The following is a 13,826-nucleotide window of genomic DNA, read 5'->3' as shown; positions in this document are numbered from 1 at the left end:
TTTCTATCTCAAATAATTCAAAGATATGCATTGAGCCGATTCTTGATATTTCCATCAATTAAAACTGTTGTACGTGACCAATATTTAAGCAGACGAGTCGTACATCGCCATCCTGGGGAATGAATAAGTTTGAAACCGGTGATATCTCGAAAAGAATTCATGAAAATAATTCGCCGGGAAAAAATTACATTATATATTTCAGTCAAAGATATCTTTTGTAAGGCATCTTAAGCGTGGCCCAGTTGTAGGATATCTTGAGATTGGTATCCAAATGTGGGAAAAAAACTACGAACTCTTTCATAACTGCAATAAACATCTTTTAGTTGAAGCACATGATGCCTAAAATATATAAAAACCATAGGTTTAAACAAATTTCGTAACTTAGGTTAACTGAACGGCAGTCGTAAACCATTTAAACAATTTTGGCTTTAAATTATGACAACAAGGTAGACAGAATTAGAACGCAGCACTTAGAAAGTTTTTCCAAAGTTGCCTTTGATCTCTCAAAACTTCTCAAAAAAATATTTTTTTCCCACGCCATGACAGGAGTGACTTTGAGATATATTCAAATTAGTTCTTAAAGTGTGCTTATCTATTCCTTCACATATTCTCGATCATTCAACAAGCCGTAACTATGTGATAAACTGCGTCGCAGACTTGTTTATTTTACAAAAGAGGATTAGTCAGGGGTAATCAGGTTCAGATTGGAACGTAGTATGATAATTCAATATATAATATCATTTAATAATATTGGGTTTACTTAAAAATAATTCACTTTGCAGATGTTGATATCATCACTCCCTTAAATTAAAAACACTCTAGTATATTTACTGATAATATATAGGCTCAACGTACCAATTATATGTTTAAAGTATAATTTTATGCTATGTTGCAGTTAAAATAATAATCAAGTAATTTTTATGACTTCTGTCGTCCATAATGTCATAGAAAATATAAAAAGTCCAAAATTATCATAGTACTTCATTATTCAGATCAATATTGGCTGTATTTTAATTCATTTAATTTATGAAGCCTGTTCTTGTTCTTTACTATTCTCATTGCGTTTCCTTCAATGAAAATTATCCCGGAGTAATGTTCAACACTCTCATTCATAAGACCAAGTGAATTTACAGGCACAAGCAATAATATCATTAAACTTACCCAGCTAGGGTAGCCATTCTGATAACAAAAAGTGGGGTATAATGAAGCCAAAAGGTCTTTGCTTCAAACGGATTACTGTTCATTTAAAATAATAAATTTTTACAGGTATCTAACATAGGAAAAAATAATTGGTTAGATCTGGAATCCATTTACCAGGTTTCCAGTTCAAATGCCCATGTCCATAACAAAGCAAAAGGCAATGCTTTTTCGAATGGAACTATAGTTGAATAATGGATTGTAACCACATCACGAATGTGAGAACGAACACTCAAGTATATTTGGTGACAATAAGATGTGCGCGATAGTAAATCTTAAAACTTTTGGGATGTCATTATCAAAGATTCAGCTTCAAAACACCATCCAATTGATATATAAGGATATTTCTTATCACTTAAAAATCTACGAAGTCAGTAGTTTTCGAGACAAAAAATTGGTCACATGGTGAAATTTTGACATGTTAGATTAAAAATTAAGCTTTTTGTATTCCAAACAGATTAATTTGAAAGACTATTCCGGTTTCAGCTTCTTGAGGTGATTATCATGAGGCACTGTAAACCATCCCCAGGATGGAAAACAACAGAAGTGTAAGGTGCATAATGTATCTCATGATAATGGCCCGGAAAGGTTGAAGCCGGTCGAATCTTTTAAATACATCCGCTTGGAATACAATAAAGTTTAATTTTTTAATCTACCATTTACGAAGTCTTCAACAATAGCTGCGAGACTACGTCAACCAATGCCGTAAATCCGCTCATGACTACTATACCAAGTGACCCGATCAGCGAACATGCCCTGAATAGTCACACGCGAGCATAAATTGGTTAGAACAGAGGGCCACGCAACTCCAACACCCCCGTGTTCGAAACTTGCATGTTTTGGATAGGAGTGGACGTGAGTAGTTGTGGAGATGGGCAATAAGAGTAGGAGGGGATAGGAATGGCCCTCACAGAGGCGGGAAAAACCGCTTCGTTGAAATGCATGGCGCTTCACTTCGCATGCGTTCGCAAACACAAATGACTGGACAAACAATTGCCACGGCGTATGCGCACGGAATAGCTTCCGCGTATGCTACATCTCGTGGCCGTTTTATTTTACATTTCATTTTGGTCCCCTAATCTACGCCGTTCCGCTTCATACATGCACCCTTATCGCGTTTAATTTGATTACAAGTTTGGATATGAATTTTGAATGCGGCATGGATAAGTGAATATTGCATTGCTGGTTAGGAAAGTGCATTCAATGAGCTCTTCATGATTAGGGTGCTGATAATATGAACGGACATAGATGGAAATATTATGATAATTTTTGGTGACAAGGTACTCATTCGTAAGCGCTTTTCTTTTTCCGAAACCAAAATCAACGAATTACTTTAATGAGCAGGTTGGCTATATAGAGGGATAGTCAAAAGAGTGGAAAAATACATATTTCATTAAAAAATGGTTAAAATATTCATCAAGGCGTCATATCTTCTTAGCATCAAAATTTGAACTTTACTTAAAGAGATACCGACCATAATTATCACTTCTGCAAGTACTAGGATTAAGAAAGTACGTGGACATAGGCTAAATTAATAACAAACAAACATACGAGATTTATAAATACAAGTATGGCAGTATTAGTGTACTCATGTTGTGAATTACGATCGTGAAATCATTATGTTTCACAAAAATTAAAGAAGGTATTAGGCACATGTTTCCGAGATAATCTATGCAATCATAGATGGCAATCGATGGAAAGCAACCACGTGGTGCAAATTTTTTTAAAATCCAATATTCCTTTCAATGCTAATGATTATGGTATAGAATAAGATATCCGACCCATGGGTTATTTTTTATACACTCGCCAATTAACTACGAGGGTGAACTTAAAAGTAAGGTCTCCAATTATTTTTATCATTGAATATGATAACTACACCATAGGATGAAGTTCGCCATGAAAAATATATGACTCAGCCGGAATCCGAACCCAAATCTCGCGATTGCCGGTCAAGTGTGTTAGCCAGTTACACCACCAAGCCATTTTCTCAGGGCGAACTTTGAGATGGGTTGTACCAAACAAGATGTTGACGTCACAAGTCCACACTGTGGCGTATGTGGCGCGGGTCATACTTACTAATAGAGATGGGTCAAAAAGAACCGAACTGCCAAAACGAACTGTTCACTGAAATGAACCGGTTCGAAAATGAACCGTTCTCTAAAACACCCTGTTCACTGTTCATGTCGGCACTGCACAATTGCGGCGTACTCGGTACAGTAGGTATGATCATCAAGAGGCATTTTGAACTGCAGCTTACTCGAGCAAGTGCGTTGTGGGTACAACAGATGGCGGTTACGACGGAGGCCATCCAAGGCCGCCGAAGTGCGTCGTAGACGACCGAGCCCCTCCCCTTCTTTCTCTACTATTCCCCTCCGATAGCCACTGAACGGTTCGTTCTAACTAATATTTGAACTGATATTTAAAATATTAGTTCTTTAGAACCGTTCGAAATGACTAATATTTGAACTGATATTTAAAATATTAGTTCTTTAGAACCGTTCTAAATAACTAATATTTGAACTGATATTTAAAATATCAGTTCTTTGGAACCGTTCGAAATATTAGATCAAATATTAGTTTCCTCGGGGCGTTCAGTTGGGAAATCGCGTTCATTTTGATTTCGTATTTTGAACATTTGTGGATCTGTGGATGCATCTCCAAAAATATTGTTTAAAACGCGATTCATGAACTTAGGAAACGATTGAACTCATGATTGTGGAACATTTTTTTCGGTCCCCTTACCAAGATGATCTTTGGACTTAGTTTTTGGCGCTTACGATGAAATTTTTTAATGTGGATGCATCTCCAAAAATATAGTTTAAAACGCGATTCATAAACTAAGGAAACGATTGAACTCATGATTGTGGAACATTTTTTCTGTCCCTTTACGAAATTGATATTTGGACTTAGTTTTTGGCGCCTACGATGAAATTTTTTAATGTGGATGCATCTCCAAAAATATTGTTTAAAACGCGATTCATGAACTAAGGAAACGATTGAACTCATGATTGTGGAACATTTTTTTCGGTCCCCTTACCAAGATGATCTTTGGACTTAGTTTTTGGCGCTTACGATGAAATTTTTTAATGTGGATGCATCTCCAAAAATATTGTTTAAAACGCGATTCATGAACTTAGGAAACGATTGAACTCATGATTGTGGAACATTTTTTCTGACCCTTTACCAAATTGATATTTGGACTTAGTTTTTGGCGCTTACGATGAAATTTTTTAATGTGGATGCATATCCAAAAATATTGTTTAAAACGCGATTCTTGCTCGAAATTACCATAACACTCTCCACAAACCTTACGATACCACACTAAGCTTTCATGTACTCTAAACGCATGATAAACAATATTTTCTACCGAATGACCCTACCTGTTCACTATGAACCGATATTTTGAACTGTTCTTTTTACTGAACAGGATCAAAGTGAACGGTTCATAAAAATGAACAGTTTAACCCACCTCTACTTACTAAGCCACTGTTGGAGTGAAAAACCCCTATTTTGTCGCTGGTCGGCGACGGCGAATTTTAAGCACTGCAGAAACAAGAGAGTTTGTACGCAGTCACGCGCACGGGTGCAAAGTTAAATACACCAAAGGATGAAGTTCGCCATGAAACAATATTTGACTTAACCGGGAAACGAACCCAAATCACCTGATTGCCGGCCAGGTGTCTTAGTCAGTTACACCACCAAGTTATTTTCTCAGAGCGAACTTCGGGACTTGTAGCGCCACTTACGAAAGTTTTTGACATCCATACATTTTTCACCGTAAACCTCAACCAATTGGCCATTAATGTCTATTTGCCTGGCCAAAAATCGTATTACTGACCGGATTTCAAAACCTGGACGGAGACATGAGAAGAAGCTCCATGGAGACGGCTGCAATGGCAACAATGGGCGGTCAACCATGCTTCGCGGCAGTGGTAGCGGAGTAACCAAGGAACACGGTGGTGTTGGCGAATGTGTCTAGGGCTTGATGTGGCGACGCAACGACTTAGGAGACTTTACTTTTGAGTTTACCCCAGTATATCTGGGTGAGCGCGAATCTCACCAATCCAGATTCTGGTCCAGTGCTAAAGCTTCGGCGGCAAAGCAGTAATATATAAGCAAATAAATAAGTTACATAACATTTGAAATAAAATGCCCACTTTTCACGGAGCACTTGAAAACAGAATTGTTTAAATTATTTATTATTCTAATAAAGTTATGAAACTTGTTCTTACTTGACTGAAATCCCTTGGGGACCCTTAAGAGCAAAAAAAATTGAGAGACCAACGTAACACAGTCCTAGTACAAACCCTATGGTATAATTAGCCAATGAGCTTTGAGTTACTTACGCTGAAGAAAAATAATATAACTCTTTAAAATACATTGCATAGTGAGATAAGATTATAAATAGTGAAGAAATGGCAAAAAGTATGAAAATAAATTATCCTCAAAGGAAAGAGGTTGGATAAAAACGGAACTGCGTGGAAATAATGCAAGCTTCCTTGTGAATAAAAAATACTGCAATGGAGTTATTATAGATAACGCATAGAAAGGGAAGTTTATTTCAAAGGAAAAGACTAAGGAACAAAATTTCTCACAGGCATAATTGTTTACCCTAGGAAACCGATGATAAGCATGAAGTTTCAAGAACAACACAATTACCATGCTTACAAAGCGTGAAATGAGAGAATAATGGAACAACAACGGATTCATGCTGACACGTTGAACATTAAAGGATGAGATAAAGCTGCCCATAAGAACGACATTTTCGCCATGTCCTATGCTACACTTTGAAAAATCAGGATTGGGTGCATACAGATACATTTTGTTAGATGCTGTTTGAATAATAATGTTACCGAATGAAATAGCCACTTAATGCGCATGCACTATTTTAAATTTAAAGTTATAACGCTGAACAATTCCGCATTCCAAATATTACATTTTTGTAGTGTGCATCCGAAAAGTACTTTAACCATTCAAATACTGGAATGATTCAAATGCATCCATTGCCTCACCCAACAATTTAGAATTTTTCCCCGAAAAATTGTTCTCTTCTAGAAAATGATGAAAAATACTTTATCCTGAAAAATTTTCCCTTTTCAGTCTTCAATAACGAAATTCATTCACAACCCATTTGTTCGAGAACAGGATATTTGGAATTAGTCATTTTTATGTTTTATTCGACTAGCTTTGATGCGATTAAAGTTTTATGATTATTTATCCATCAAATTATTTCAGTAGGAATTTTATTCAGAAGCACTACCTTTGATAGCAGCTCTTAATTACGCAGGCCCTAATTAATCGGATTTTGGACGATAAAGAGTGAAAAAAATGCGCATAATATTAAAATATCCGGAGTGAAATTATCGAATATATTGTGATGGAAGAATATTTCAATAAAATGTGAACAGCCGACATGTTAAGAGAACTAATTAAATTATTCAGTCATTACAAATATTCTTGTAATTTGATGGATTCCATGTAGTACGCGAAGAAAACACAAAAAAAGGAAGTTATTAAATTTTATATAATTAAAATATAGTTTATTTATAATTATTACTCCGCGAAAGCTTCAATTTAGTTTTATTCAGCCGTTTTTAAATATACTTACTAGAAAATTCAGGATTATTGGGTGTTTCTAGGTTGAATCATTATTTGTTAATAAATAATATTTTGCACATGTAAAATGTAATATATAAATCATGTGAAAATAGTCGGGTCCAGTGCTAAAGCTTGTGTTCGGCACCAAAGGACACTGCTTTACGAGTAATAAAAAAAACAATCATACTTGAAGAAGAAAAAAAATGGGGGGCGCTGCTGCTCGCAGTGTACCAACTACTACTTTACTACAACTACTGAAGTGGAATGTTGGTTCATATCCCTTATATTTCCTCCTCGGTAAGTTAAGATATGCTGCTGTGTATATATTTTCATCGTACAGCGCACTTTTATTGGCATGATATAAATTTAGCTGGCCAAAAGCTAAAATAAAATAAGTTGATTTCTCAAATGATTATCATGTTACCAACTAATTTTAGTGCTCACTATTTTATTCTTCTGTGTGCCATAAATTTTGTTCTGAAGTAGCTTGGCACAGAACATAAAATGAATGCATCAATATCTGAGAGGACGCAACCCCCGAACTTGGTGGTTGAAGGGTGAATACCCGGTGGGGGTGGTATAAAATCATCCCCGTTTGAACCCCCACTCTCGTTGCTGATCCCCTCGTACTACTCCATGCCAGTGCTCAATCGCGGACTCCCCTTCCCACTTCATGCGAGCCTCTCCGATCCACAATTCTCTAATGGCATCCAATAAGATAAACCACTCAGCCCAATTAACCTCCTTGACAAGCGGATTGGCGCGCAACTCCCAGAGTCGATGGAGGCGCCTATAGTAGTGTCCACCGCACTACGCCACATTCCTCACCCTCTTAATATACAGACGCACCGCGGATAGTGTGCGACGACTTACTAGTCCACCCAAGGCTATCACATTTCCAGTCACATCGCAGATCTCATAGAGAAATTCATTTTAGGATATAGTTTTCAGTCTCCTAGAGTATTGTTCATATTTTTCAGCGCTTTTCACCGTCTTACGACATTATCAGGTATTTCATTCCTGTGTTAACATGAATAGAAGGTAAAATTCTACCTACTTCATTCTCCAAAATGAGTCAATTTATCCAGTAGTATTTGGAATTCCCTTCCCCTTCAGGTTAGGTTGGCCATACTTCCATCCTTGAACTAAACTTTCCCTTCCATTTCTTTCTTAAACTACTCTAAACATATCGCATCTCCTATTTTTTTCATCTGGATTCTACTTTCTTCCCTTAGGATAACTATTAGCAAAGGGCTTTGTTGGAGATGCCCAAAGTAGAAGCCGTTCATAGAAAGTATAATAAAGGAAGTTCTGTGAAATAATTAGCAAGCATTCAATAATTTTAAACGCTTATTTTAGCTTACTTTCACGCATTGATTTTACTAAACATTTGAAGCGGCCAACATGGGTAATTGAATTATTCATAAACCGATCACATGGCATGGCATCTATTCCCACCCCCATGAACTCATCTCATGAATGTCATGCCTGTGGCTGTATCTGTGCACCTCAATTCTTCCATAACACTCCTTATTTTCCCAATCCACAATTTTGCACCCCGCACTGGCGATTACAATGGTGGGAAAATTAGAGTTTCTTTTTCTATTGTCTTGACCTCTTTTAATAAATGATTGAATAATTCCTGGAGTATAGGCCATATAATGCGAAAAGTTGTTTGCTAACTCTTCGGTTTATTTTAAAGCCTTCATCAGGGCTTCAATATATTCTAAGGTGATAATGAAGGTCACTTTGTTTCTCCCACAAGTTTATAAAAACTTTAATTGACCGGTTTCGGCTATTACACCACTATCAAGTACTTAATGTGTAATCGGTTTAATAGCCGAAACCGGTCAATATAAATTTTTATAAACTTGTAGAAGAAACGAAGTGCCCTTCATTCTTACTATGGAGCCCTTCCACCACGTACATGCTTCAAGTTTCGATTTAATGTTATGAGGTTCCTCTTGCAATCCTTTGTACCTGCTTAAATTTTCCATTCTCGACGTCCAAGGTGTAGCTGTTTAACAACATCAAAACATAACCCATTTGTTTTGGACGTCGAGAATGGAAAATTTAAACAGGAACCTCAGAAAAAATTGAAGCCCTTATTAAAAATTTAGTTTTAACTAAACCGAAACGTTGGAAAACAACTTTTTGCACTATATGATGTATACTCCAGGAATTATTTAATCATTAATGGTGGGAAATAAAGTTTGACTCCTGTTCCCCAGCGATGTCTGTATGTGACACTTACCACTTCACTCTCGCCTTTTCATACCGTGCAAAAATTGCACAACTATCCAGATGAACGGAATCTCCTGAATAGAATTTTCATAACATGCTTACGGTATCACGTCCGATTGCACTATGTGCCAAGTTTTAATCACCAAGTTTTAATCCTAGCTCATGGTGTGCCTTGCCTATGTCTCTACTTCTGCCTTGAAAACATTTTAATAAACATTTTGATACGCCATAGTGTCCTATTCATATAACCGTCCATATTATAACGCGTTTTAGGGCAGTTTGAATTCTAAAATAAAAGTCTCTACCCAGAGGAATGAGTTGCGTGATAGTAGAATATGATAATAAATACCTGTAGTTGTGAAGTATGGCATCACTGGTATATCGTGGCTGACTGCACAATGTGTCATATTTTAGTACAAAACACCTTCAAAGTTCAAAGTAAATGAGATTGAGGTGGTGAATAAAAATCAAACCCTAAATTAAATATGTTTTACCGCATTGCCTAAAACTAAAATTTTGCGAGCTTCAATAGTGACTGGAAATAATTTAAATTTCGAATAAAAGTATTCATATTCCCCATCACTAAATCATCCAATATGATAAAATATATGTTTTACTAGCCAAGAAAGTATACCGAGTAATTAAACAGGAAGAAAATTCCATTCATAAAGAGGGAAAATAAGCCATCGGTTAACTACCCGATGGCTCTGAGAATTTTGACATACACTTCTTCTATAAGTAAACTTAAAGACCACTCAAAGAGAATCTTTGATGCTTCCGAGGCTCACGAGATGAAAATTCAACGCAAAAACAGTGTTTACCGTAGACGTCCGTTTCGTGCGAATTTGCGGTGTGAGAGGAGGTGACTTTAGCAAGGCTTCAGCTTCTCGAAAAAATACGGCATGGAAATGAAAAAATAACAATTTGTGCCGCACTCGGTAACAATTTGAGAAATTCCAAAGGTTAAATACCCTGTGTTAACCATGGGAGCATATATATGGGAGCCTGTTTAGATATTCCTGTAACTAAACAGGGAATTGAAGCAATTAAAGCTAGCAAGCAAGTTTGGCGATGCATCGAGTGCACCAATGTTCGCAGGTCCAGCATGAACAGTGACTCTACTAGTGCGCCGAGTAAAAGTGCGTCCACCAGTTCTCCAACGGATTCAGTTTTAGATCTTTTTAAAGAAATCAAAGCTGATCTGAAGTCAACGGAGGCTAATCTTGGAGACTCGATCAACAAATTATATGATCGCCTGGACGATATATCCTCGGTGCTTGAGGCTCACAGTAAGAGATTCGATGAGTGCTATGCTAGAATGGACTCTTTAGAAAGTGAAAATCGATCGCTGAAGAAGCAAATTGCGCTTCTTGCAAAACACTCTGATGACCTTGAACAACGCAGTTTAGTAAATTCAGTTGAGATTCACGGTTACCCACTTCAAAAAAACGAAGACCTCCCGAGCATAATTTGTAATATCGGAGCCGAGTTGGGGGTTACAGTCAAAGCGCACGACATTGAGAGTTGTTACCGCTTCAAACCCAAGTCGGAAAGTGGACATAGTGGTATCCACGTCAAGTTCCTCCGTCAACACATCAAAGAAGATCTACTGGCAAAAAGAAGAGTGAAGAGGGACTTCTCTACGCGGCACCTGAACCTCGATGTGTCACCCACCCCTCTCTACATAAACGAGGCTCTTTGTCCTGGGAGGAGAAAAGTGCTGCATGCTGCAAGAGCTGCTAAAAATGAGAAAGGCTATAAATACTTGTGGATACGTGGAGGTAAAGTTCTAATGCGAAAAGCTGAGAAAGAACCAGTGTTTGTTTTGACGAGTTTGGACGATATAAATTTTTTATAAAATTAAGAATGTCAGACTGTACTAATAGTAAGACGTTCCACAGTAGTGTATTAAGTATTATACACCAAAATATCCGTAGTCTCAGAGCAAACTTTGATTTATTTGAAACGTATCTACATAGCCTTTCTTATTTACCGACTATAATCATATTAAGTGAAATATGGGTTTGTGAACATGAACTCAACTATTACAAATTAAATGGTTATAAATACTTTGCCCAATGTAGTAATAGTAGTCGAGCTAGAGGTATTATTGTTTATGTGCAAAGTAAAATAGATTGCTTCTCTACTATTGTTCAAGCTGTCACTGCTGATTTTGTTCAGGTGGCCCTCAAACTTGAAAATTTTGAGTTTCAGTTAATTGCTCTTTATAGAGATCAAAATTTTCCGGTCTCACAATTTTTAACTGAATTTGAACCGCTAATGTATAGTTTAAAAGGTAATATTATTGTCATTGGTGACGTGAACATTAATATTATGGTACCTTCTAATGATTCTGATCATTATTTAAACTTAATGAGCTCCATGGGATTAGCGTGTCTAATTGAATCGCCAACCAGGGTAACAGCAAGCTCCGCTACCTGTATTGATCACTTGTTTGCTAGGTTATATAAAATGTGCTCTCATAACCTTCAAACAGAAGTGCTTCATGAAGCAATAACCGATCACTCCTTGATTAGCTGTTGTATAAGCGTGAAAGAGCCATTATGCAAAGAAAAATTAATGACTGCGCCTATCAAAACTAAGATAGATTATGAATATTTTAAAATCAAAGTAGCCGAAGTAGATTGGGGTCCAGTTGTTAATGAAGTAGACGCATCAAAGGCTTTTTCGTTATTTCATGATTTTCTAATAGGTGCGCTATCTGCATCAAGAATTAAATCCAATACTTATGACACACGCAAAAAATTAAAACCATGGATAACTAGTCATCTACTAAACCTTATTGAAAGGAAAAATTATTTACTTAAAAAATATAGACGCCATCCACTGAACGAAAGTTTAGCAAAGGAATTCACTAACTGTAGAAATAATTTAAAAAAGGAACTCAGGATTGCCTCCAATAACTACTATTTAAAAAGATTCCAAGGAGCAAATGGGAACTCTAAAATGCAATGGAAAATATTTAAAGAAATAACCGGTCGCATACCACTCAGCCCAATTGAAATCTGTCTGGAAATAGACGGTAGTATCACTTCTACTCCGTCTAAAATAGCTACAGCATTTAACGACTATTTTGTTTCTTGCTTTGATGGCAATAATAATAGTGGTATTGATGAATTCGTCGCTGAGTGTTGCGGTTATTCACATAGCTTCGAATCAATGTATCTGGAACCAGTTGACCCCGCAGAAATAACTAAATTAGTGAGATCCTTTCCTTCCAGCAAAGCCCCCGGTCACGACAACATAAACAGTGAAACTTTGAAACTAGTAATTGATGACCTAGCTCCCGTTCTTTCACATATATTTAACCTAAGTTTTACCAGTGGTGTTTTTCCAGACGAGTTGAAAAAGGCGGTGGTCACGCCCTTATATAAAAAAGGGGATCGTTCAAGTATACTCAACTATCGCCCAATTTCATTGTTATCGATATTTTCCAAAATAATAGAGAAGCTAGTCAAGTCGAGATTAATTAAATTTCTAGACAAAAAAGGCTTCTTCAGCAAAAACCAGTTCGGGTTTTTAAGTGGAAAGGGCACAGAAGATGCTCTTGAAAATTATTTCACTCATGTTTACAGTGTCATAAACTCAAATCGACGCACTGGCAGCTTATTCATTGACATTAGCAAGGCTTTTGATTCCATCGATCACAAGATTCTGCTCTTTAAGCTTCAGAGGACCGGAATTCGTGGAATACCACTGAAATGGTTTAATAGTTACCTGTCATCGAGAATGCAGTGTGTAAAAATTGGTGATGTTTATAGTAATTATAGTATGATAACTTCTGGAGTGCCTCAAGGCTCTGTCTTGGGCCCAATCTTATTTCTTGTTTATATAAACGATCTGTGTAATTTCAATTTTAGAGGTGTGACAGCATTTGCTGATGATGTCGCCTTAAATTATTCAGGTTTAAACTGGATAGATGTAAAATATGATATACAGTCAGATCTGATCAATTTGCGACGTTGGTTTGCCTCCAACAAGTTGAATATGAGTGTAGCTAAAACGAAGTATATATGTTATAACTTATGCAACAGGTACAAAGATTGGGTTTTACATTATCATGAAGAAAATTGTCCTATAACTTTATGCAATAGCTGTTTACCCATTGAACGGGTTTCTAGTATTAAGTACTTAGGAGTAACAATTGACGATTCCTTAAAGTGGAATCAACATATCAACAGTCTCACAAATGTTATGCGTCACACACTGGCAAATTTTTATTTCATTAGAAATAAATGTCCTGAAAGCTTTCTAAAGACAATTTATAACGCCTTAGTAAATACCAGGCTAAGCTATGGCATTTTTTGTTGGGGTGGCGCATATCTAAACTCCTTGAAACCTGCTGTTTTTTTACAAAAAAGAATTGTACGTATTATTTTGAAAAAGGACAGATACGAAAGATCCTTCCCACTTTTTCTTCATTTGGGTTTGCTTCCGTTGAGGCATCTATATATTTATAAGGTCCTACGATGTTTTTATGCTAGAAGTGGCAACTCTAAAATATTTCAGTCCCTGCCTTCTCCCTTTGCCCTGCGTAAAATAAGTGTGCCCTTACCACAACCAAATTTGACTTTGTTTAAAAGATGTTTTTTGTACGTAGGACCAAAGGTTTTTAATTTGTTACCACAGTCATGTTTTATTTCAAAGTCTTTAAAAAAGTTTTTTCAAAATGTACATTCTTGGCTTCTCACTAAAGAAAGTGTAGAACAAATATTGTTGTAAATGAATTATAAATAGTACTTTAGTTGTTTTTTTTTTCATGTACG

General features: G+C 36.5%; 1 protein-coding gene across 1 annotated transcript; it reads left to right on the top strand.

Moving 5' to 3' along the window:
• The first annotated feature begins 10,036 nt into the window (after positions 1-10,036).
• Positions 10,037-10,897, top strand: LOC124158183. Its single transcript, XM_046533370.1, has one exon. The coding sequence runs from the start codon at positions 10,037-10,039 to the stop codon at positions 10,895-10,897; it is 861 nt and encodes a 286-aa protein (XP_046389326.1).
• Positions 10,898-13,826: the final 2,929 nt, after the last annotated feature.

The sequence above is a fragment of the Ischnura elegans genome, chromosome 4, assembly GCF_921293095.1.
Source record: "Ischnura elegans chromosome 4, ioIscEleg1.1, whole genome shotgun sequence".
Lineage (NCBI taxonomy): Eukaryota > Metazoa > Arthropoda > Insecta > Odonata > Coenagrionidae > Ischnura > Ischnura elegans.
The sequence above is the reverse complement of the archived record's forward strand: the minus strand, read 5'-3'. Positions and strand labels throughout refer to the sequence as shown.

What these genes read in the sequence shown, in the direction of transcription:
- LOC124158183 (XM_046533370.1), top strand. Translation starts at nt 10,037, where the DNA reads ATGGGAGCCTGTTTAGATATTCCTGTAACTAAACAGGGAATTGAAGCA.